At 40.3% G+C, this 25,670-nt stretch overlaps 1 protein-coding gene across 1 annotated transcript in view; it reads right to left on the reverse strand.

Annotated features, from left to right (window-relative positions):
- The window catches only part of ZYG11A (zyg-11 family member A, cell cycle regulator), a 63,407-nt gene that overhangs the window by 35,487 nt on the left and 2,250 nt on the right, over positions 1–25,670 (reverse strand). Inside the window, exons 2-3 of the mRNA XM_027537235.1 lie at positions 10,875–11,040; positions 45–796 (exon numbers count right to left, since the gene is read on the reverse strand). Coding sequence (XP_027393036.1) covers positions 45–796; positions 10,875–11,040 — 918 coding nt within the window. The remainder of the gene's footprint in view (positions 1–44; positions 797–10,874; positions 11,041–25,670) is intronic.

Below are 25,670 nucleotides of genomic sequence, written 5' to 3' on the forward strand. Positions count from 1 at the left end.
TGTTCTGAACAAATAAAACAAACTTATTTCAGAAAAGAACGAACCCTCAAGCCTTTCTTTGCAGAAAAGAAGTCGGAATAACCGGCATCTGTAGCCAACAGTCCCACAAATTGCATCGCAGGCCGTTGTTGTATAAATAGTTCTACAGCTCCATCAGTGATGTAATTACTCCCAGAAATGTCCAGGGACTCAATATTAGGCAGAATATCTTTCTGTTGTAGCAAATGAAAAGCTAGATCTGACCTGAGTTGCCCGTGATCAGAAATATCAAGGTGAAGCAGACATTTAAGTTCTCTAATGACTGCGAGAATCTGTGGTTTGGTCATGGTCAGACATTTTAGATAGTGCATTGTAAGAGATTTAAGTCGATCCTTACAGGTAAGGAGTGCAGAGATGTTAGTGACCAGAGTATTAGAGATATCCAAGCTTTCCAGTTTGGGTAACTGCGAAACATTAGCCAGGTCTTCACTACGAAAGCAAACATTGAAAACGCTTAAAACACGAAGACCAGTGAGCTGACCAAAGAACAACAGTCTTGAATCTCGAGGGATGCTTGTTGAGTCCAAGATGAGACGTCGGAGGTTTTCTTGGATCCAGCTATTGCTGCAGAGTCCACTTAGGATGTCTGGGATGGAGAGGTCAGTGTGTACTGCAGTAGCATCCAGTTCAATGAGTTTGTGATGGCAGAAGGCTTTTAGGAATGCAGCTGTGGATATTTTAGCTTTCTGAATGTTGACCAGCTTCAGTTTCATTCGGTTGCTTTGGAAAATGCTTGCTGTTCTATCAGTCAGCTTGCCTACAAGAGAACCAGAACCAGCTTGTAATAACTAAATCTTATGCCTTTTCCAGGAGGCACTGTGGCCAGTAAACTTTGATACATGCTAACAGTAACAATAATGACTATACTTACTGTTTACTCTGTGCCGAGCATTGTTCTAAACCCTTTACTCAGATTATCTCATTTACTCTTTAAAATAATACTGTAAAGGAATTATGATTATTACCATCCCACAGCTCAGGAAACTAAAGCTTAAAGAGGTTAAGGAACTTACTCAAGGTCAAAATATGTGGCAGAATCAAGAATCAAAAGCAGTTTGACTTCAGTGTCCACAGTTTTAACCATAGTAACCTTGTTTACTTGGGCGTCCCTGGTAGCTCAGATGGTAAAGAATTCGCCTGCAATGCAGGAGACCCCTGTTTGATTCCTGGGTCGCAAAGATCTTCTGGAGAAGGGATAGGCTACCCACTCCAGTACTCGGGGGCTTCCCTGATGGCTCATATGGTAAAGAATCTGCCTGCAATGTGGGAGACCTGGGTTCAATCCCTAGGTTGGGAAGATCCCCTGGAGAAGGGAATAGCTACCCACTCCAGTACTCTGGCCTAGAGAATTCCATGGACAGAGGAGCCTGGCAGGCTACAGTCCATTGGGTCACAAAAGAGTCGGACACAGCTGAGTGACTTTTACTTCACTTCACTTCAACTTTGTTCATAGAAAAAAAAAAAAAAGACAAAATAAAAGAGGTAGGTAAGTATAGGGCCTATAATATGCAAATAGCACTAATGATTACTTTTAACCAAACTAGTGGATGGCCTTTGGTAAGTCACTTCTCTCTCTATGCCTCATCTGTAAAATGAATGGGTTGTATTAGATTTCATTTAGAAACAACTTATTAATATTAAGCATCTTCTATATATGAGATTCCATATTAAGTAATAGGCATACAAGGTAATAAGACACCTGTGACCACAAAGAATTCAGTCTAGGAAGCATGTCAGGCAAATAAGTGACTATAATAATATATTATATTCAGTGGTGATTTGTACCAGATATTGAACACAGATGAGGTTAATATCAGGGCAGGTTTTAAGGCTGAATATCGGTTTCCCAATGGGAAGGTGAAGGGTGGGAGAACACAACAAAGACACAGAGGCACAGAACGTCAGCTTATTCAGAACGACCCTATTTGATCAGTGCTACTGGACCACAGTGTACAAGGGGAGGCCTGGCGGAAACGACAGCAGAGAGGAAGGCAAAAGGCAGATGGGGCCTGTAAACAAAGCTAGGAAACTCATGTACCCTGTAAACAAAAATGAAAAACTCAAACTTTTTAAGCAAAAAATGAATGGTTATAATATATTTTTACAAAGACCAATTATGTGTGATGACACAAAAGAATTAAGACGGTGTTTGATGGGAGTGGGATGGGGCAAGAGATTATTAATGATTTTAATGATGAGAGATGAAAGTTTAAACTGACAGAACACAGCAGTTGAATGCATTAAGGGAAAGAACAGAGGGAAAAGGTATATAAGCTGATTCACAAGTCCCCAGTCTGAGTTGGGCTATGCTACTAACCTAGGAAAAAGGAAATCTCAATACTCAAGGCTTTCAGAAAGAACTTATTACATTTATTCAAGGGCTTCCCATGCACCTCAGTTGCTAACGAATCTGCCTGCAATGGTGGAGAAACTGGGTCAGGAATATCCCCTGGAGAAGGAAATGGCAACCCACTCCAGTGTCCTTGCCTGGAGAATCCCAGGGACGGCGGAGCCTGGTGGGCTGCCATCTCTGGGGTCACACAGAGTCGGACACAACTGAAGCGCCTTAGCAGCAGCAGAAGAACACAGATACAAAAGAATATAAAACAAGCAAAATACTATTAACAACGCAGTAAAGGTTCTAAAGGAAACGAACAAGACTATAACACAGGGGTGGGGAAAAACGAGAAGGAAAACAAGAATCTTCTGTCTTTCAGTGAAGTATTAGGAGGTGACATTTAAGCTGAGACAAAAAGGATGTGAAAGGCAAAGGTAGCTGTCATTCCAGATAGAGGGACAGGCTAAAGCCCTGAGAAGAGACAGTTTGGCTATTCCTGTGAAATGAGAAAAAACCAGTGCAGCTGAAGCACAAATAGAGAAGGGGATACCATAATCTGACAGGTTATAGACAGAGGCAAGAGTCAGTTAGACCTTGTAGGCCAGGGTAAATAACTGGCATTTTATCCTAAGTACAAGAGAAGACTTTAAAGAGTGGCAAAAGTGCAGACAGATCTGATTAAGATATAGAGGACTACTCTCGGCTATGTGGCAGAGCTTGGCGATGTACAAAATTAAAGGTAAGGAAACCACTTGGGAGACCAGGGGAGAAGAAAGAGAAAGGTGTCATTGACAGGAGCTAGGAGGAGAAGGTGGCTCAGATGGTAAAGAATCTGCCTGCAATGCAGGAGGCCTGGGTTCGATCCCTAGGTTGGGAAGATCCCCTGGAGAAGAGAATGCATACCCACTCTGATAGTCTTGCTTGGAGAATTCCCCAGACAGAGGAGCCTGGCAGCTAATGCTTCACCCATGGTCATTTGCAGTCCATGGGGTTGCAAAGAGTCAGAAACTAACATCTGACCTGACTTGAGGAGAAAAACATTTGAGATATGTACTTTGAAGGCAGAAAACGTGTCAAAAGAACAAAGGAGGGGGGCGGAGGAGGGGGATGAAAAGTGACTCCTAAGTCACTGAACAGGTAGACAGATGGCCAAACCATCTTGAGATGGGAGGAAATGGCAGTGTAGTAGATGCTGTGATGTGACACCAGATCACATTTAAAAATAAATGACTGGGACTTCCAGCAGTTAAGAACCTACCTTTGAATGCAGGGGACGCAGTTTTGATCCCTGGTCGGTGAACTAAGATGCCAATGTCGAGAGGCAACTAAGACCACAAACTCCAACTACGCACCCCAATTAGAGAGCCTGCATGCCACAACTACAGAGCCCTTGCACTCTGGAGTCCACACATCACCACTAGAGAGAAGCCTGCGGCCCATATTGAAGAGCTAAGACCCAATGCAGCCATTAATAAATAAATAAATGGTTTAAAAAAAAAAAGAAAGAAAGAAAGGACTTACTACTTGAGCTGCTGGAAATGCCACCAACTGACAGCCCTCATCTGTGTAGACTGCATTAGCTGAAAAGAATTGCTTCACCCATGGTCATACCACTTTTCCATGGAAATCCACATCCAAAGACTGTGTTGGGAAGTATAAAGATCCAGCCCTCACACCCTAACAAAACACAGATCTGAGTGGTTATTCTTCAGGACTTTCCAGAAAATCAGCCAAGGTCTTCTCAGAATAGAGAATGGTGTTTAAAACATGGAAATGTAAGAGGAAAAGGAACAAGGACCAACTACCAAAAAGCATCTACACTCTAGATAGCTTTTGCACTGTCCTTCAAGGGAAGCCAGATGAGCAGAAACATAAGCAGCAGACACTGAAGTAGAAGAAAACCAAAAGAGGAGGATGATTCAGCAGCCTAGCTAAGAGTTCCAAGATACCTGCCTATCTTGTATGTGGCTCTGGAGCTTCGAATAAAGACCTGCACTGAAAACTCTGGGAAATTAAAGTAGAAGTGGTAGCTAAACCAAAGAAGATTATCCAGGGAGTATACAAAGTGAGAAAATATACAAAGCTTCCCAAGATGGCAACTTGACGAACATAAAACAACACATATATAAAGAAACGGAAGCATACAAAAGAAAGTGTGGAACAGGAATGAAGGATAAGAAACAAAAAAACAAAGGTGAAAAAGTTCAGTAACTGGGTGCCTCATGAGGTGACCGAAAATCAAAAAAATCATTGTTTTGAAGTGTTGTTTTCTCTTATTCTACCCAACAACAACGAACCATTTCTCCGACTATAATGCCCAACCCCACGTCATACAACCAATGTTTCAAAAGTTGAACAAACTGGGCTAAAAGTTTTGCCTCATCCACCATATTCACCTGACTTCCCACTAACCGACTGCCACTTCTTCAAGCATCTCGACAACTTTCTGCAGGGAAAATGCTTCCACAACCAATAGAGGCAGAAAATGCCTTCCAAGAGTTCACTGAATCCCAAAATACAGATTTTTATTCTACAGGAATAAAAAAACTTACTTCTCATTGGAAAAACGTTGATTGTAATGGTTCCTTTTTTGATTAATAAAGATGTGTTTGAGCCTGAAGGAGCGGCGGTGAGGAGATACCCTTTGTTCAAGGTAAGGAACAGCGGCTGCACTTTGCTGGATCAGCCGTGAAGAGATACCCCACGTCCAAGGTGAGAGAAACCAAAGTAAGATGGTAGGTGTTGCAAGAGGGCATCAGAGGGCAGACATACTGAAACGATACTCACAAAAAACTAGTCAATCTAATCACACTAGGACCACAGCCTTGTCTAACTCAATGAAACTAAGCCATGCCCGTGGGGCCACCCAAGACAGGTGGGTTATGGTGGAGAGGTCTGACAGAATGTGGTCCACTGGAGAAGGGAATGGCAAACTACTTCAGTATTCTTGCCTTGAGAACCCCATGAACAGTATGAAAAGGCAAAACGATAGGATACTGAAAGAGGAACTCCCCAGCTCAGTAACTGCCCAATATGCTACTGGAGATCAGTGGAGAAATAACTCCAGAAAGAATGAAGGGATGGAGCCAGGCAAAAACAATACCCAGTTGTGGATGCGACTGATGATAGAAGAAAGGTCCAATGCTGTAAAGAGGAATATTGCATAGGAACCTGGAATGTCAGGTCCATGAATCAAGGCAAATTGGAAGTGGTCAAAAAAGAGATGGCAAGAGTGAAAGTCAACATTCTAGGAATCAGCGAACTAAAATGGACTGGAATGCGTGAATTTAACTCAGATGACCATTATATCTACTACTGCGGGCAGGAATCCCTCAGAAGAAATGGAGTAGCCATCATGGTCAAAAGAGTCCGAAATGCAGCAGTTGGATGCAATCTCAAAAACGAGAGAATGATTTCTGTTCGTTTCCAAGGCAAAGCATTCAATATCACAGTAATCTAAGTCTATGCCCCAATCAGTAACACTAAAGAAGCTGAAGTTGAACGGTTCTACGAACACCTACAAGACCTTTTAGAACTAACAGCCAAAAAAGATGTCCTTTTCATTATAGGGGACTGGAATGCAAAAGTAGGAAGTCAAGAAACACCTGGAGTAACAGGCAAATTTGGCCTTGGAATACAGAATGAAGCAGGGCAAGACTAATAGAGTTTTGCCAAGAAAATGCACTGGTCAAAGCAAACACCCTCTTCCAACAACACAAGAGAAGACTCTACACATGGACATCACCAGATGGTCAACACTGAAATCAGACTGATTATATTCTTTGTAGCCAAAGATGGAGAAGCTCTACACAGTCAACAAAAACAAGACCAGGAGCTGACTGTGGCTCAGATCATGAACTCCTTATTACCAAATTCAGACTGAAATTGAAGAAAGTAGGGAAAACCACTAGACCATTCAGGTATGACCTAAATCAAATCCCTTATGATTATACAGTGGAAGTGAGAAATAGATTTAAGGGACTAGATCTGATAGACAGAGTGCCTGATGAACTATGGACGGAGGTTCGTGACATTGTACAGGAGACAGGGATCAAGACCATCCCCATGGACAAGAAATGCAAAAAAGCAAAATGGCTGTCTGGGGAGGCCTTACAAATAGCTGTGAAAAGAAGGGAAGCAAAAAGCAAAGGAGAAAAGGAAAGATATAAGCATCTGAATGCAGAGTTCCAAAGAATAGCAAGAAGAGATAAGAAAGCCTTCCTCAGTGATCAATGCAAAGAAACAGAGGAAAACAATAGAATGGGAAACACTAGCGATCTCTTCAAGAAACTTAGAGATACCAAAGGAACATTTCATGCAAAGATGGGCTCGATAAAGGACAGAAATGGTATGGACCTAACAGAAGCAGAAGATATTAAGAAGAGGTGGCAAGAATACACAGAAGAACTCTACAAAAAAGATCTTCATGACCCAGATAATCACGATGGTGTGATCACTCACCTAGAGCCAGACATCCTGGAATGTGAAGTCAAGTGGGCCTTAGAAAGCATCACTATGAACAAAGCTAGTGGAGGTGATAGAATTCCAGTTGAGCTATTTCAAATCCTGAAAGACAATGCTGTGAAAGTGCTGCACTCAATATGCCAGCACATTTGGAAAACTCAGCAGTGGCCACAGGACTGGAAAAGGTCAGTTTTCATTCCAATCCCAAAGAAAGGCAATGCCAAAGAATGTTCAAACTACCGCACAATTGCACTCATCTCACACGCTAGTAAAGTAATGCTTAAAATTCTCCCAAGCCAGGCTTCAGCAATACATGAACTGTGAACTTCCAGATGTTCAAGCTGGTTTTAGAAAAGTCAGAGGAACCAGCGATCAAATTGCCAACATCCTCTGGATCATGGAAAAAGCAAAAGAGTTCCAGAAAAACATCTATTTCTGCTTTATTGACTATGCCAAAGCCTTTGACTGTGTGAATCACATAAACTGTTGAAAATTCTGAAAGAGATGGGAATACCAGACCACCTGACCTGCCTCTTGAGAAATCTGTATGCAGGTCAGGAAGCAACAGTTAGAACTGGACATGGAACAACAGACTGGTTCCAAATAGGAAAAGGAGTACATCAAGGCTGTATAGTGTCACCCTGCTTATTCAACTTATATGCAGAGTACATCATGAGAAATGCTGGGCTGGAAGAAGCACAAGCTGGAATCAAGTCTGCCGGGAGAAATATCAATAACCTCAGATATGCAGATGACACCACCCTTATGGCAGAAAGTGAAGAGGAACTAAAAAGCCTCTTGAGGAAGGTGAAGGAGGAGAGTGAAAAAGTTGGCCTAAAGCTCAACATTCAGAAAACAAAGATCATGGCATCTGGTCCCATCACTTCATGGGAAATAGATGGGGAAACAGTGGAAACAGTGTCAGACTTTATTTTGGGGGGCTCAAAAATCACTGCAGATGGTGACTGCAGCCATGAAATTAAAAGACGTTTACTCCTTGGAAGGAAAGTTATGACCAACCTAGATAGCATATTCAAAAGCAGAGACACTACTTTGCCAATAAAGGTCCGTGTAGTCAAGGCTATGGTTTTTCCAGTGGTCATGTACGGATGTGAGAGTTAGACTGTGAAGAAAGCTGAGCGCCAAAGAACTGATGCTTTTGAACTGTGGTGTTGGAGAAGACTCTTGAGAGTCTTGGACTGCAAAGAGATCCAACCAGTCCATTCTGAAGGAAATCAGCCCTGGGATTTCTTTGGAAGGAATGATGCTAAAGCTGAAACTCCAGTACTTTGGCCACCTCATGTGAAGAGTTGACTCATTGGAAAAGACTCTGATGCTGGGAGGGATTGGGGGCAGGAGGAGAAGGGGACGACAGAGGATGAGATAGCTGGATGGCATCACTGACTCGATAGACGCTGAGTCTGAGTGAACTCTGGAGTTGGTGATAACGGGGAGGCCTGGCGTGCTGTGATTCATGGGGTCACAAAGAATCGGACATGACTGAGCGACTGAACTGAACTGAACTGATAATGATTTAAAATTAAAATTCACAGTCTGAAGAATTGCCATTACTTTTTCACCAACCTAAAACATCTACAATGCATACATAAACAACTCATATAACTTAATATCAAGAAAACAAACAATTCTATTTAGAAATGGAAAGAAGATCTAAACAGACATTTCTCCAAAGACATGCATATGCCCAATAGGCACATGAAAAGATTTATGTGTTACATCACTAATCACCAGGGAAGTCCAAATCAAAACCAGAATGAGGGATCACCTCACACCCGTCAGAACTGCTGTCATCAGACAGAACTCAAAGAACAAATGCTGGTGAGGAGGTGGAGAAAAGGAAACCCTCATATACTGTCGGTGGGAATGTAAAAACTGGTGCAGCTACTGTGGAAAACACTGTGGAGTTTTCTTAAAAAAACTCAACTATCATATGACCAGCAATTCCACTCCTGGGTATATAATCCATGAAAAAAACAAAACACTGATCTGAAAATATATATACATCCTAATGTTCACAGGAGCATTATTTACAACTGCCAAGAAATGGAAGCAACGTAAGGGTCCAGCAACAGATGAATGGATACCATCTATACAACAAATGTTAAAGGAGATTCTCTAGGCGGAAAACACAAGAGAAGAAAAAGACCTATAAAAACAATTTTTAAAACGGCAACAGGAACATACATACCAATAACAGATGAATAGATAAAGGAGGTATATGTGTATTTTTTATATTTATATTTTATATCGTGCTCAGTCACATCTCACTCTTTGTGACTCCATGAACTATAGCCTGCCAGGCTCCTCTTGTCTATGGAAGTTTTCAGCAAGAATACTGGAGTGGGTAGCCATTCCCTTCTCCAAGGGATCTTCCCAACCCAGGGACCAAACCCAGGTCTCCTGCATTGAAAGCAGATTCTTTACTGTCTGAGCCACCAGGGAAGCCAATTAGCTATTAGGGAAATGCACATAAAAATCACAATAGATACCATTTCACATCCACCAGAATGGCTATCATCAAAGTCATTAGATAACAAGTTTTGGTAAGAATGTGGAGAAATTGGAACTCTTCTGTTCCAACTGCTGGTGGGAACATAAAATGGTACAGCTACTTTGGGAAAGAATTTGAAGTTCTTCAAAAAGTTAAACACAAAGCTACCACTTAACCCAGCAATTCCACTCCTGGGTATAAACTCTAAGATATAAAAGCATATATCCACACACACAAATGTGTACACTAATGTTTATAGAAGCATTATTCATAATAGCCAAAATGTGTAATAAAAACAACACAGGGACTTCCCTGCAGTCTAGGACTTAAGATTTTGCCTTCCGGTGCAGAGGGTGAGGGTTCAGTCCCTGGTCTGGGAGCTACAATCCCACACATTTTGTGGTCAAAAAAGCAAAACATAAAACAGAAGCAATATTGTAACAAATTCAATAAAGACTTAAAAATGGTCCACATTTAAAAAAAAATCTTAAAAACAACCTAATGTTCATCAACTGAGAAACGAATAAATGGTAGTATATGGATATAATGGAATATTACACAGCCATAAAAATTCAGTAGTAGTTGATATTACAAAATGGATGAACCTTGACAATATTAGGCTAAATGAAAGAAGCAAGACACAATGCTGCTGCTGTTGCTAAGTCGCGTCAGTCGTGTCCACCTCTGTGTGACCCCATAGATGGCAGCCCACCAGGCTCCCCCGTCCCTGGGATTCTCCAGGCAAGAACACTGGAGTGGGTTGCCATTTCCTTCTCCAATGCATGGAAGTGAAAAGTGAAAGTGAAGTCGCTCAGTCGTGTCCGACTCTTAGCGACCCCGTGGACTTCAGCCTTCCAGGCTCCTCCATCCATGGGATTTTCCAGGCAAGAGTACTGGAGTGGGGTATCATTGCCTTCTCCGAAGACACAATAGGTCACATATTAAGTGATTCCATTTACACTAAATGTTCAAAAAAGGCAAATCCATAGAGGTAGAAAGTAGATTGGTGACTGCTAAGAATTATAGGGGGATGAATAACATGTTTTTTGTTTTGTTTTGTTTTTGAGGTGATGAAAACTGCCTGGGATGATGGCTGCACAAATCTGTGAATATGCTAAAAAAATAACTCAACTATATACTTTAAATGGATGAATTATACACTATGTGAATTTTATCTCAATCATGGGTTACTCTCCAAAATTTTTCATTAAGAAAACACTAACATAACAAACAAAGCCCTTTGAAAGCCCTACTACAAAAAGAAGCAAAGGAAAAAATTTTTAAAGGTTCATATTCACAATCAAAAGAATGGGAGATGAGACTATAGCAATAGCAGGGCAAACCTAGAAGGAAGATAATTTTCATTAAAGGATCCCAGAAAGATTCTGAAAATCAACCTCCACACAAACTTCTACATTTCTTAGCAGGTTGTTGAGAGGAACAAAACAGAATTATATGCAAAAGTGCTTTTCAAATAGTAAAGTGCTATAAATGTACACAAAAAAGCAGTCTTATCGTTACCTTGCCGAGTCATCAACCAAACGAATCGGTCAGCTAATTCCTGAGGAAAACACCAATGCTCCGGAAGACAGAGTGTTCCATCAGATCTTTCAGAACACAATTTCTCCAGGTTAGCAATCAGGACGTTCAGGCATATGTTGACCAAAGAGTAGGGAGATGCATCCTCCTAGCAAACAAACCCCCAAACAAACAAACTTGTTACATCTACAAAAATTCAACATAAAAGTGGTCATGTTATACATGAGAATATCTTAAGATACGTTCTTCTAACTGTAATGATTTATATGTAATGAAACCACCTTATTCCAATTATCAACCATGTGGAAGATTTTTACCTGTTGTAGCTTCTGTTGTATCTTTAAAAAAAATTAAGTTCTCTCAATCCTTCACTTATCTCCTGTTCTGTGCCAGCCCCTGAGAATACAGGGATGAGTAAGATACAGCTCTAATCCTTTTGGACCAAACAGTTAAGTAGAGAATACATCCAATAAATCTGACAATTTCAATACAACACAAGGAACTAAACAAGCAGAAATCACACAGTCATTTATTCAGCAAACATTTATTCAGTGATTACCACATGCCAGAGGATAAGAAGGTCTGCCCATTCCCACCCTCAAAAGTGTTCACACTATAAAAGACTGTTATAATCAGGAGGCTGTAGAAGAATACAAACTGAGAGATATAAGACATCTTCGCTAAGAGACTGACATTTGTTCATTCAACAAACATTTGAAAGGTATGGCATTCAGACATAAAGAGAGAGCGATAAGCCAGGGATTGCCATCTTTGTCAAATTTTCAACATGCAATACATTCAATGACCTCCACACCACTTTTTACTGAATAAATTCCCTTCATAGTCCAAAGTATAGATTCAGATCAGATCAGATCAGATCAGTCGCTCAGTCGTGTCCGACTCTTTGCGACCCCATGAATCGCAGCACGCCACCTTCATAAATATCCTCAACTCCCTGTTTTCTCTCCTCCATCATGCTCTTCAGATATTCTCCTGGAAGAACTTCGCTATTCACCTTTCTTTATGGCAACACCCAGCAGCTAATCATCTATGAAGAGGGGAAGATTCACACAACATATTATGTCATGGAAAATTCATGCACATTAACTTCAAATGAGCCCTAATAGCTGGAAATCATTCAAAGTCTCCTTAGACAGGGCACTCTCCCACTATCAAGCAATAATTATTTCATGCCTTCTACTTGTTCCTCAAACCCATTTCACACTGGTATCAGAATCTGATCCACTTCAGTGAAAAAAATGAAGCCACCTCCCCATCAAATTTAGCTCAAAACTGCAAGCATCTTTTCCTTGGTCTCCTCTTCTATGGAAAACACGTACATCCTTGCAAAGACCAACACTTCCACATGTGCTGGCTGGATTTCATCCTTCCTGTCTTGGCTCCTCCTGTTGTTTCTTCATTTATTTACATCTTCAAACTACCCTTCTCAAATGGATCATTCTTCTTTTTCCCGGCTGTGCCCTGCAGGAAAGCACAGAGTGCTAACCAACAGACCACCAGGGAATTCCCATAAAATAGATCATTCTTACACAGTTTACTGGAGAAGGTGATGGCACCGCACTCCAGTACTCTTGCCTGGAGAATCCCATGGATGGAGGAGCCTGATGGGCTGCAGTCCATGGGGTCGCTAAGGGTCGGACACGACTGAGCGACTTCACTTTCACTTTTCACTTTCACGCATTGCAGAAGGAAATGGCAACCCACTCCAGTGTTCTTGCCTGGAGAATCCCAGGGGCGGTGGAGCATGGTGGGCTGCCGTCTACGGGGTCGCACAGAGTCGGACACGACTGAAGCGACTTAGCAGCAGCAACAGCATGCAGTTTATGCTCCATTATTTGCTTTAAAAACAAAAACCTTCTGTTGACTCCCACATTCTCTTCAGTTACTCTTCTTCACAACCAAATTTCTCCAGTAAGTTTACTCTGACTTACTCTGAATACTGTACTATTTTCTTATTCATTGTTTTTCTTTTAATTGTAGTATAATTTATACATAGCAAAAAAAATTATTTTGGTATACAGTTAGTTCAGTGAGTTTTGATGAATCCATACAGTTGTGTACGACCACCATAATAAAGATATAGAACAGTTCCATAACACAGAAATTCTCCAGTGTCCCTTTGCAGACAATCCCTCTTAACAATCCCAAGCAACTACTCATCTTTGTTCTGTCTCCAGTGTCCTGCCTTCCCCAAAATGTCATATAAACAGAATCATTAAGTAATTAGGCCTTTCAAATCTGACTTCTTTCATTTTGCATAATGCATTTTAACACAGGTTCTTGATGGTGTTGCATGCTTCTGTAGTTTGTTCCTTTTTATTGCTGAGAAGCATTCCACTGTAATGAATATACTAGAATTTCTTTCTTTACCAACTGAAGAGCATTTGGATTATTTGCACTTTAGACAAATTTGAAGAAAGCTGTAACAACTCACATAAAATTTTTTTAATTTATTTTTGGTTGGGCTGGTTCTTTGTTGTGCTCAGGCTTTCTCCAGTTGCAGCATATGGGCTCAGTAGTTGTGGCTTGCAGGCTCTAGAGCTTAGCTGAGCTTAGTTGTTCTGTGGCATGTACAGTCTTTCCAGATGATTCCAGGAATCGAACCTGTGTCCCTTGCACTGGCTGTTGAATTCCCAACCAGTAGACCACCAGGGAAGTCCCTGGTGGGGCTTCCCACATAAACTTTTGTGGGAACACAGTTTTCATTTTTCATGGGTAGTCACCTAAAAATGGGATTTCTGTGTCCCTGGAATTCCACACTTGCTACAAGTGTGAATTTAACTTTACATAAGACAGTACTCACCTGTTCTTGTAATGTGGCTCTATTATTTTGCATTCCCAAAAGACCTTATGAGAGTTTAAACTGCTTCAAACCCTGGCCACGTTGGAATTCATGCAGAAAAAAGCATCAATTTCAGGGAAGCAAAAAAATTCCCTGAAACAGTCTTAGCAGACTTTTACTTGTGTCTCAAAACCCAGAATTGGTTCATATGCCCATGTGAAAATGGAAATTATGCTTCCCATGGGTAATTTCTACAGATCTACCTTCCAGGTCACTATTTCTTTACTCTGTCACATTTAGTTCTTCATAGTCTGATTATATATTGCTCTTTTTTCATTTTTTTATTTCATCCTTTGTTTCAGTTCAGTTCAGTCGCTCAGTCATGTCCGACTCTGCGACCCCACGAATTGCAGCACGCCAGGCCACCCTGTCCATCACCAACTCCCGGAATCCACCCAAACCCATGTCCATTGAGTCAGTGATGCCATCCAACCATCCCATCCTCTCTCGTCCCCTTCTCCTGCCCTCAATCTTTCCCAGAATCAGGGTCTTTTCAAATGAGTCAGCTTTCTGCATCAGGTAGCCAAAGTATTGGAGTTTCAGCTTCAACATCAGTTCTTCCGATGAACACCCAGGACTGATCTCCCTCAGGATGGACTGGTTGGATCTCCTTGCTGTCCAAGGGACTCTCAAGAGTCTTCTCCAACACCACAGTTCAAAAGCATCAATTCTTCGGCGCTCAGCTTTCTTTATAGTCCAACTCTCACATCCATACATGATCACTGGAAAAACCATAGCCTTGACTACACGGACCTTTGTTGACAAACTAATGTCTCTGCTTTTTAATATGCTGTCTAGGTTGATCATAACTTTCCTTCCAAGGAGTAAGCGTCTTTTAATTTCATGGCTGCAGTCACCATCTGCAGTGATTTTGGAAGCCAGAAAAATAAAGTCAGCCACTGTTTCCACTGTTTCCCCATCTATTTGCCATGAAGTGATGGGACCAGATGCCATGATATTATTTTTTTGAATGTTGAGCTTTAAGCCAACTTTTTCACTCTTCTCTTTCACTTTCATCAAGAGGCTCTTTAGTTCTTCCTCAATTTCTGCCATAAGGGTGGTGTCATCTGCATATCTGAGGTGACTGATATTTCTCCCAGCAATCTTGATTCCAGCTTGTGCTTCTTCCAGCCCAGCATTTCTCATGATGTACTCTGCATATAACTTAATTATGCAGGGTGACAATATACAGCCTTGACGTACTCCTTTTCCTATTTGGAACCAGTCTGTTGTTCCATGTCCAGTTCTAACTGTTGCTTCCTGACCTGCATACAGGTTTCTCAAGAGGCAGGTCCGGTGGTCTGGTATGCCCATCTCTTTCAAAACTTTCCACACTTTATGTGATCCACACAGTCAAAGACTCTGGCATAGTCAATAAAGCAGAAATAGATGTTTTTCTGGAACTCTCTTGCTTTCTCGATGATCCAGCGGATGTTGGCAATTTGATCGCTGGTTCCTCTGACTTTTCTAAAACCAGCTTGAACATCTGGAAGTTCACGGCTCACGTATTGCTGAAGCCTGGCTTGGGAGAATTTTGAGCATTACTTTACTAGCGTGTGAGATGAGTGCAATTGTGCAGTAGTTTGAGCATTCTTTGGCATTGCCTTTCTTTGGGATTGGAATGAAAACTGACCTTTTCCAGTCCTGTGGCCACTGTGAGTTTTCCAAATGTGCTGGCATGTTGAGTGCAGCACTTTCACAGCATTGTCTTTCAGGATTTGAAATAGGTCAACTGGAATTCCATCACCTCCACTAGCTTTGTTCATAGTGATGCTTTCTAAGGCCCACTTGACTTCACATTCCAGGATGTCTGGCTCTAGGTGAGTGATCACACCATCGTGATTATCTGGGTCGTGAAGACTTTTTTTGTACAGTTCTGCGTATTCTTGCCACCTCTTCTTAATATCTTCTGCTTCTGTTAGGTCCATACCATTTCTGTCCTTTATCGAGGCCATCTATGCATGAAATGTTCCCTTGGTATCTCTAAGTTTCTTGAAGAGATCTCTAGTCTTTCCCATTCTGTTGTTTTCCTCTATTTCTTTGAATTGATCGCTGAGGAAGGCTTTCTCATCTCTCCTTGCTATTCTTTGGAACTCTGCATTCAGATGCTTATATCTTTCCTTTTCTCCTTTGCTTTTCACTTCTCTTCTTGTCACAGCTATTTGTAAGGCCTCCTCAGACAGCCATTTTGCTTTTTTGCATTTCTTTTTCTTGGGGATGGTCTTGACTTCTGTCTTCTATACAATGTCACGAACCTCCATCCATAGTTCATCAGGCACTCTATCAGATCTAGTCCCTTAAATCTGTTTTTCACTTCCACTGTATAATCATAAGGGATTTGATTTAGGTCATACCTGAATGGTCTAGTGGTTTTCCCTACTTTTTCAATTTCAGTCTGAATTTGGTAATAAGGAGTTCATGATCTGAGCCACAGTCAGCTCCCAATCTTGTTTTTGCTGCTATATAGCGCTTCTCCATCTGGCTGCAAAGAATATAATCAATCTGATTTTGGTGTCGACCATCTGGTGATGTCCATGTGTAGAGTCTTCTCTTGTGTTGTTGGAAGAGGGTGTTTGCTATGACCAGTGCGTTCTCTTGGCAGAACTCTATTGGCCTTTGCTCTGCTTCATTCTGTACTCCAAGGCCAAATTTGCCTGTTACTCCAGGTGTTTCCTGAATTCCTCCTTTTGCATTCCAGTCCCCTATAATGAAAAGGACATTTTTTGGGGGTGTTCATTCTAGAAGGTCTTGCAGGTCTTCATAGACCGGTTCAACTTCAGCTTCTTCAGCATTACTGGTTGGGGCATAGATTTGGATTACTGTGATATTGAATGGTTTGCCTTGGAAACGAAGAGAGATCGTTCTGTCGTTTTTGAGATTGCATCCTAGTACTGCCTTTTGGACTCTTTTGTTGATTATGATGGCTACTCCATTTCTTCTAAGGGATTCCTGCCTACAGTAATAGATATAATGGTCATCTGAGTAAATTCACCCATTCCAGTCCATCTAGTTCACTGATTCCTAGAATGTCGACGTTCACTCTTGTCATCTCCTGCTTGACCACTTCCAATTTGCCTTGATTCATGGACCTAACATTCCAGGTTCCTATGCAATATTTATTTAATAAATTTTAAACACACTTGCTTTATAGTGTTTCATTAATACCATTTTCTGAAGTCTGGGAATCTAATTCTGTTGATTCTTTTTTTAAAGATTTACTTATTTGTTTTTTACTCTGCTGGGTCTTCATTGTACTGTATGGGCTTCTCATTGTAGTGTCTTCTCTTGGTGTGGAGCACAGACTTTGGAAGACAGGCTTCAGTAGTCGTGGTTCCTGGGCTCTGGAGCACAGGGCTCAGCATTGTGGTGTATAGGCTTAGATGCTCCATGGCATGTGGGATCTTCCCAAACCAGAGATCAAACCTGTTATCTCCTGCACTGGCAGGCAGACTGCCAACCACTACACCAGCAGGACAGCCCCTGATTCTCTTGGTTCTTAATCAGAGAGGTTCATGTGTCATAATTTAAGATGTGAGCTAATCTTTTCTTTTTTTTTAAGGCCTCATGGCACAGTACGCAGGATATTAGTTCCCCAACCAGGGATCAAATCCATACCCCTAGGACTGGGAGTACAGAGTCTTAACCACTGAGCCACATAGAAGTCCATGAGCTAATCTTTAAGTCTCTGAGTTAATCTTTAGTGAGATTTTACTAGACTCCTGTGAAACCTGGGTAGAAGATAGGCCACATCGGGTGGTTATGCTAAATGCTACTTACCCAGGGGCATCATCAGTGACCATTTTGATAATTTCTCAGCTACACACTTCCTGAACCAAGCAAGAAATGTCAATTAAAACCCTGAGTCTGAGGACAGAAATGTGATTGCACATTTTTAGGAGATATTTTTCTCATTCAAAAATCCAAGCCAAAACTGACAAGGTCCCCTATTTCTCTTTTCCATAAGCAGACTTTTAGATCTACCATTTCCCTGAAGTATAATCAGCTTTTGTTAGTTCACGTTTATATATGTATATTACAGTTCACAGTCTCCATTCAAACTTCCCACCTGGTTTTGGCAAAGGTCTAGTCTCTAATCTTTGGCTATTTCAGGGCCTGCTTACAGTGGTGATTTCCAGCTTCTATGAATTGAGTGGGAATGCTGGGGATTTCCTTTACTCTGTAATTGAATTTGCTGCATTTTATCCAGAATATTTCCTTTTAAGGCTTTATGACATTATTTGCCAAATTATTGGACATGGCAGTCTCATATTTAAAATACAGTAAAGATTAAATCCATATAAATGAAGTTTAGAACATATGTAAAATATTTAAATATAAAACAATATATTTTAAAAATATTTTTGTATTCATGACACAGCTTAAATAGAATGTATCAATTTTCTGAAGTCCCTACATACCCTTCCCTGATGCTACTTACCCCTTCACCCAGAAGTAACCATTATCCTGAATATTATTTAGTTCTACATGTTTTTGAACTTTATATACATAGAATTATACCACAGTATTTTGTTACTTGTCTTTGTTTTATAAATCAGTAGAATGTTTTAGAGACTGACTTCCCATCAAGACCACTAATGACTAATAACTTTGCCTCTATAATATCTGATTACCGATAACATGATTCTAAATGTTATCTATAAATCCAACGAATTCTACAGTATTATCTTCAGGCCAGATCTCTCGTTAACCCAGTGTTAGGTAACCAGTTGCCTCCCTGACGTATCTACTTAACCATGTCAGACAAACACTTCAAACTTAACATGTAGGAAACTATATTTATCCAGTCTTTCCCTACTCAGGAAATGGCGTAACATCTATTCAGCTGCTTAATCTTTACTGACATTTCCTTATCTTTAATCAACATCCCACAAAACACACAGATCCAATACATTAGCAAATCCTACTGGTTCTACCTGTGCCAGACATCTTCTATTTGCTAACTACCTCCCATCTCACCCCAGACCCACTCAATCTTCTCCACCTCTACTGCTGAGGTGACCTGTGTAGATCCTATGAATAGGTTCTCATGAATAGGTTCCCTTACCCTCTGGCTGTTAGTTTGGTTCTGACATGAAACTCTCAAAAAACTGGAACACGTATTAGTTTCCTAGGTAATTTCCTATAAGAAATTACCACAAAATTGGTGGCTAAAAACAACAGGTATCTACTCTCTCATAGTTCTGGAAGACAGAAGTCCAGAAATCAAGGTATGAGCAGGACCACTGTTCCTCTGAAGGCTCTAGGGAAGATTTCTTACGGTATCAGCTTCTGGGGGCTGTGGTTTCCCTTAGCTTGTGGCAGCACAACTCTAATTTTCACATGGCCTTCTCCCCTGTATCTCTAGGTCTCAAATTCTATCCCTTTATCTTATAAACACTATAAATCCAGACATTAGATTTAGGGTCTGGCCTAAAACTTTAGGATGGATCAGATGTTCTCACCAAGATACTCAACCTGGGAATTCCCTGGTGGTCCAGTAGTTAGGACTCTGTGCTTTCCTGCCAAGGGCCCAAATTCAATCCCCAGTCCCACAAGCCACCTGGTGGGGGTGCAGAGAAGCAAGAGGGGAAGATCCTCAACTTAATTACATTTGTAAACATTCTGACTCCAAAGGTCAAATTCACAGGTTCTAAGGGTTAAGACTGGATATATGTTTTGGGGGTTAAACTCCACACAGATAATTTCCCCTGTTCTTTCTCATTTAAAGTATCTTGGGCTGGCTATGGCATACTAATCACTCCTCTAAGATTAGTCCTCTGTTCTTGCTATTGACTAAATGTCTGCATTCTTCCAAAATTCTTATGCTGCAATCTAACCTCTAATTTAATGTTTGGAGGGAGGAACCTTGGGAAGTCATTAGGTCATGAGGGTAAAGCCTTCACTGAATGGAATTAATGCCCATACAAGAGTGACCTCAGAGAGTTCCCTTGTCCCTTCTGCCATATGAGAACACAGCAAAAAGACGTATATGAACCAGGAAGCAGGCTCTCACCAGACACCAAATCTTCCAGCACCTTGATCTTGAACTTCCTAGTTTCCAGAACTGTGAGAAATAAATTTATGTTTTTTATGAGTCACCCAGTCTACAGAATTTTAGTCACACCAGCCTAAATGAACTAAGACATTCCTTCTGAGAGGTCCTCTGCACCTAGGGGTGGCAAGAGCTACTGTCACTAGACATGAAGTAGTATATTATTGTGGTTTTTCCATACCTCTCCCTTATCTTTGGAAGTAATCCCTTAATTAAACTCTCACTGCTGCTGCTAAGTCGCTTCAGTCCGACTCCATGCGACCCCATAGATGGCAGCCCACCAGGCTCCGCCATCCCTGGGATTCTCCAGGCAAGAACACTGGAGAGGGTTGCCATTTCCTTCTCCAAAACTCTCATTAAATTAGCCCTATTCTGACTGTGTCATCTATTTTCTGCTGTATGCCTATCAAACCTCCCAAATAAATTTCTAGTTCATCCCCTTCTTTCTAACTCCACTACCAATTCCTAAGTCAAGTCACTACCATATCTTTCCAAGAATACTAAAAAACTCCAAATTATTCTGCTTCCACTCTTAATCCTTTTCCAATCCATCTCAACCGAGGGTTTAGATTCATCATTTCTAAAATACAAAACACTACTACATAACTCTAATTAACATGTTTTAATAGGTATAAGGTAATAAATCAAAACAAACAAAAAGCTGTATTTTATATACGACCAACAATTAGAAAATTAAACTTTAAAAGTTTACAACAGCATTTTTTGTTTTTGTTTTGTTATTATTTATGGCCACACCATGTGGCTTGCGCATGCAGTATCTTAATTCCCAGACCAGGGATCAAACCTGTGCTCCTGCATTCTTTAACCACTGGACCTCCAGAGAAGTCCCTTCAATAGCGCTTTAAAAACCTCAGAGAGACTTTCTTGGTAGTCCAGTGACAAACTTCAAACTGGGACTCCAATGCAGGGAGCCAAGGTCTGACCCCTCGGCAGGGCACTAGATCCCACATGCTGCAACCAAGAGTTAATGCTGCAACTAAAGATCTTCACCCAGCTCAGCCAAAAAAACCTCACGGAAATCCCTGGCGGTCAGTGGTAAGGACACAGCGCTTTCACTGCCGAGGGCCTCAGTTCCATCCCTGGTCAGAAACTAAGATCTCATGAAGGGCAGAACACAGACCAAAAAAAAAAAAAAAATCTGTTTTAAAAACCTCAAATATAGGCCTGACTCAAAAAGACAACAAAAATCTAAACACACTAGGACCCATGATGTTTAGCTTACAATAAAATATAAGAAATGGTAAGAAGCAGGAAAGAAAATAAAATCAGTCACAAGAAATAGATCCAGAGAACTTCCTGGAGGTCTGGTGGTTAGGGCTCCACAATTTCACTACAGAGGGTTTGGGTTTAATCCCTGGATGGGGAACTAAGATCCTACAAGCTGCATGATGCAGCCAAAAAAAGAGAACAAGAAACAGATCTGGAAATAACATAATTAGCAAACAAGAACTTTAAAATAGGTATTATAATTCATGGATATACAGAAGAATATGAATATAACAAGGGAATAAATATGGAATCTCAACAGAGACTAGACAAAGCCCACATGCAGCAAGAAAATAAATAAATAAACTTAAAAATAAGAAAGGTCAACAAGGACAATGTCCTATACTTGGAATCTATGAAACTGTTTTATAGCTTAATATTTATTGAATTACATAGCTAATTCGCCAGGTACAAAAAACAATAAACTTAATAACTTTCTTTTTTAAAAAGTCAAAAAATACTGAAATTAGATGCAAAATATCAACCAACTGATCTCGGAAGCAAGAATGGACCCAAAGTGAAATAAAAGACACTACAACATGACAAATAGCTAAAAACCTATGATAAAAAGAAAAATCTAAGCTAGGGGTGGGGCAGAGGGAGCTAGAGGTACTGTGGACAGTTTAAAACGAAAAAATGTGACCACTGAATTTTCATCAGAAGCAATGCTAGCCAAAAGACAATGAAGTAACACTTTTAAAGTGCTGTAGAGGGCTCTCCTGGTGACTGAGTCGTAAAGAATCCACCTGCCAGAGCAAGAGACATGGATTCTATCCCTGATTCGTGAAGATCCCACATGCCTCAGAGCAACTAAGCCTACGTGCCGCAACTACTGAGCCTGTGCTCTAGAGCCCCAGAGCCACAACTGAGCCTACACGCCAAGCTTCTGCAGCCCGCACATCCTAGAGCCTGTGCTCAGCAACAAGAGAAGGCCCTGCACTGCAACCAGAGAACATCCCTGCTCACCACAACTAAAGAAAACCCCGTGCAGCAACAAAGATCCAACTAAATATATAAAATTTTCTAAAAAATTTAAGTGCAGTAGGAAGAAAAGCTAAGTGCATTGAAATATCTTTCAAAAATAAAGGTAAAATAAAGATATTTTCAGACAAAGTAGAAAGAACCTATCATCAGCAGATCTACACTATAAGAAAGGTAAAATGTTCTTTAGGTAAAGAAACATTATACAGGATGGATATTTGGGATCTAGAGAAAAGGGAAGAGTACTGGAAACAGGAGCATGTGGATAAATACACAACTATTTTTCTTATTTCCTAATTTCTTTAATAACTCATCAAAGAAAAAGTAAAAACAATATACTGTGCAACTTAGAAAAGTAAAATGTATTATTTAAACAGTACAAAGGAGAGAAAAGAGGGGAGAAAATCAAAGAACACTGTTGTAAGCTGAAGTGATATATTTAGAAGTAGTGCAGTAAGTCAAACGTGTACAATTTTTTTTTTTTTAGTTCTACCAGTTTATTGCTACCAACCCGTGACCCTCCACCCTCATGCACACATGCTCAGTCATGTAACCCCATGGACTGCAGCCTGCCAGGCTCCTCTGTCCATGGACTTTTCCAGGCAAGAATACTGGAGTGGGTTGCCATTTCCTTCTCCAAAACGTGTACATTTTAAAACCTAGAGCTGTGACTCTCAAACTTTTTAGTCTTAGCACCAACAGTACTCTTAAAAAACTGGATTATATATATCAACATTACTGTATTATAAGTTAAAACTAAGAAATCTTTAAAATATTTCATTCAGAAATAATAAAAATTAAACCAATCACATGTTCACACAAAGAACATTTTCTTTTCCCAGTCACACCACATGGCTTGTGGGATCTTAGTTCCCAGACCAAGGACTGAACCTGCACCCGCAGCAGTGAAAGCACCAAGTCCTAACCACTGGATTACCAGGAAGTTCCCAATAAAGAACAGTTTTTTTAAAGAGCTGTATTTTCAAAAAGAATTTTTAAAAGTTTAGTGACAATGGCAGCACTGTTTTACATCTTTGCAAATTTCATTAATGTGAGGCTTAACGAAACAGAATGGGGTCTTAGAGACCCCAGAGGTCTTCAGTACACATTTTAAAAACTGTTAGCTTTGTGTGACCATTCAGAGAAGAGGAAGAGAACTAGTAAGTCAACAGAAAAGGTAGAATGAAACTTTTAAAATAATCAACTGGAAAAAAAAAAACTCAATGGAGGGAATTCCTTGGCAGTCCAGTGGTTAGGACTCAGCTTTCACTGTCAAAGGTGAGAGTTCAATTCCTGGTCCAGGAACTAAGGTCCAACAATGTCAAGTTAAATTCACAATCAATAAAACCTACCACATCAACACAATAAAGAACAAAAACATACGTCCTTAATATATGCTGAGAAAGTATTTCAACACATTTCAAAACACATTCATGATATCCATGATTGAAAAAAGCAAAAACAAAAAAAAATCAGCAAACTAAGAATAGAAGAAAACGTCCTTAATTTGATAAAAGGCATCTATGGGAAAACCAAGAGCTAGAATGATATAAAGATGTCTCTTCTCACCACTTTTCTCTTACATTCTACAAAAAGTCCTAGATATTGCATTTTTTAGAAAAGGAAATATAAAGCACAGATTGAAAGGGAATAAGTAAAGCTGTCTTTATTTGCAGATAACAGATTATAAAGAAAATCTTAAGAAAACATAAAAAAAAAAAAAAAAAAAACAATATATGTGGCTTTACATCAGTAGTGACAGTAGCTCCTTCATTCTGATATTGGTTATTTCAGTCTTCCTTTGGTTATCCTGGCTAAAGATCTAGCAATTTTATTGATCTTTACAAAGAACCAACTTTTGATTAAATTTTTTTCTATTTTTTTTAAAGTAGCTTGAGCAAAGTCATAAGATACAAGATCAATACACCCCCCAAACTACAAACTTTTAAAAAATATTCACAGTACTAACAAAAACAGGGATAAATTTAACAAAATATGTAACAGACATTTACATTAAAAACTACAAAACATTGCTAAATAACATTTAAAACAACAGAGAAATCTAAAGGAAAAGTATTCATGAATTGTACAATTTTTTAAATTAACTAAAAATCTTAACCAAATGACCCACACAGAAATGAATTAGTCTGATCACTTTTCTAAAGAAAACCTTGCATTTCAATTACGCCAGTGGCAGCAAAAAATGTACTTGACATGCTGTGCTTGGACATACATTAACAACTCAGCTTTTCCATTAGCTACAAACAAATGTCAGGCTGGATGAATCACAAGACGGAATCAAGACTGCTGGACTAATAGCAACCACCTCAGATATGCAGACGATACCACTCTAATGACAGAAAGTGAAGAGGAACTAAAGAGCCTCTTGATAAGGGTGAAAGTTCAGTTCCGTTCAGTCACTCAGCCTCTTTGGGACCCCATGCACTGCAGAACACCAGGCTTCCCTATCCATCACCAACTCCCGGAGCTTCTCAAACTCATATTCATCGAGTAGGTGATGCTATCCAACCATCTCATTCTCTGTCGTCTCCTTCTCCTCCTGCCTTCAGTCTTTCTGAGCGTCAGGGTCTTTTCAAATGAGTCAGTTCTTCGCATCAGGTGGCCAAGTATTGGAGCTTCTGCTTCAGCATCAGTCCTTCCAATGAATATTCAGGACTGATTTCCTTTAGGATTGACTGGTTGGATCTTGCAGTTCAAGGGCCTCTCAAGAGTCTTCTCCAACACCACAGTTCGAAAGCATCAATTCTTTGGTGCTCAACTTTCTTTATCATCCAACTCTCACATCCATACATGACTACTGGAAAAACCATAGCTTTGACTAGACCGACCTTTGCTGGAAAAGTAGTCTCTGCTTTTTAATATACTGTCTAGGTTTGTCATAGCTTTTCTTCCAAGGGGCAAGCATCTTTTAATCTCATGGCTGCAGTCACCATCTATAGTGATTTTGAAGCCCAAGAATATAAAGTCTGTCACTGTTTCCATTTTTTCCCCATCTATCTGCCTTGAAGTGATGGGACCAGAGGCCATGATCATCATTTTTTGAATGTTGAGTTTTAAGCCAGCTTTTTCACTCTCCTCTTTCACTTTCATCAAGAGGCTCTTTAAAAAAAAAAAAAAGCTCTTTACTTCCTCTTCACTTTGGCCATAAGGGCGGTATCATCTGTGTATCTGAGGTTACTGATATTTCTCCTGGCAATCCTGATTCCAGCTTGTGCTTCATCCAGTCTGGTTTTGTCACTGCTTCCACTTTTTCTCCTCCTGTTTGCCATGAAGTGATGGGACCAGACGCCATGATCTTAGTTTTTAAAATGGTGAATTTTAAGCCAGCTTTTTCACTCTCGTCTTTCAACCTCATACCCCAACAGTATACATTCAAAAAACTAAGATGACGGCATCTGGTCCCATCACTTCATGACAAAGAGAAAAAGTGGAAGCAGTGGCAAACTTTATTTTCTTGGGCTCCAAAATCACTGCAGACTGTGACTGCAGTCATGAAATTAAAAGACGCCTGTGCTATGGAAGGAAAGCTATGACAAACCCAGACAGAGTATCAAAAAGCAGAGCCATCACTTTG

Source organism: Bos indicus x Bos taurus, chromosome 3, assembly GCF_003369695.1.
Source record: "Bos indicus x Bos taurus breed Angus x Brahman F1 hybrid chromosome 3, Bos_hybrid_MaternalHap_v2.0, whole genome shotgun sequence".
Classification (NCBI taxonomy): domain Eukaryota; kingdom Metazoa; phylum Chordata; class Mammalia; order Artiodactyla; family Bovidae; genus Bos; species Bos indicus x Bos taurus.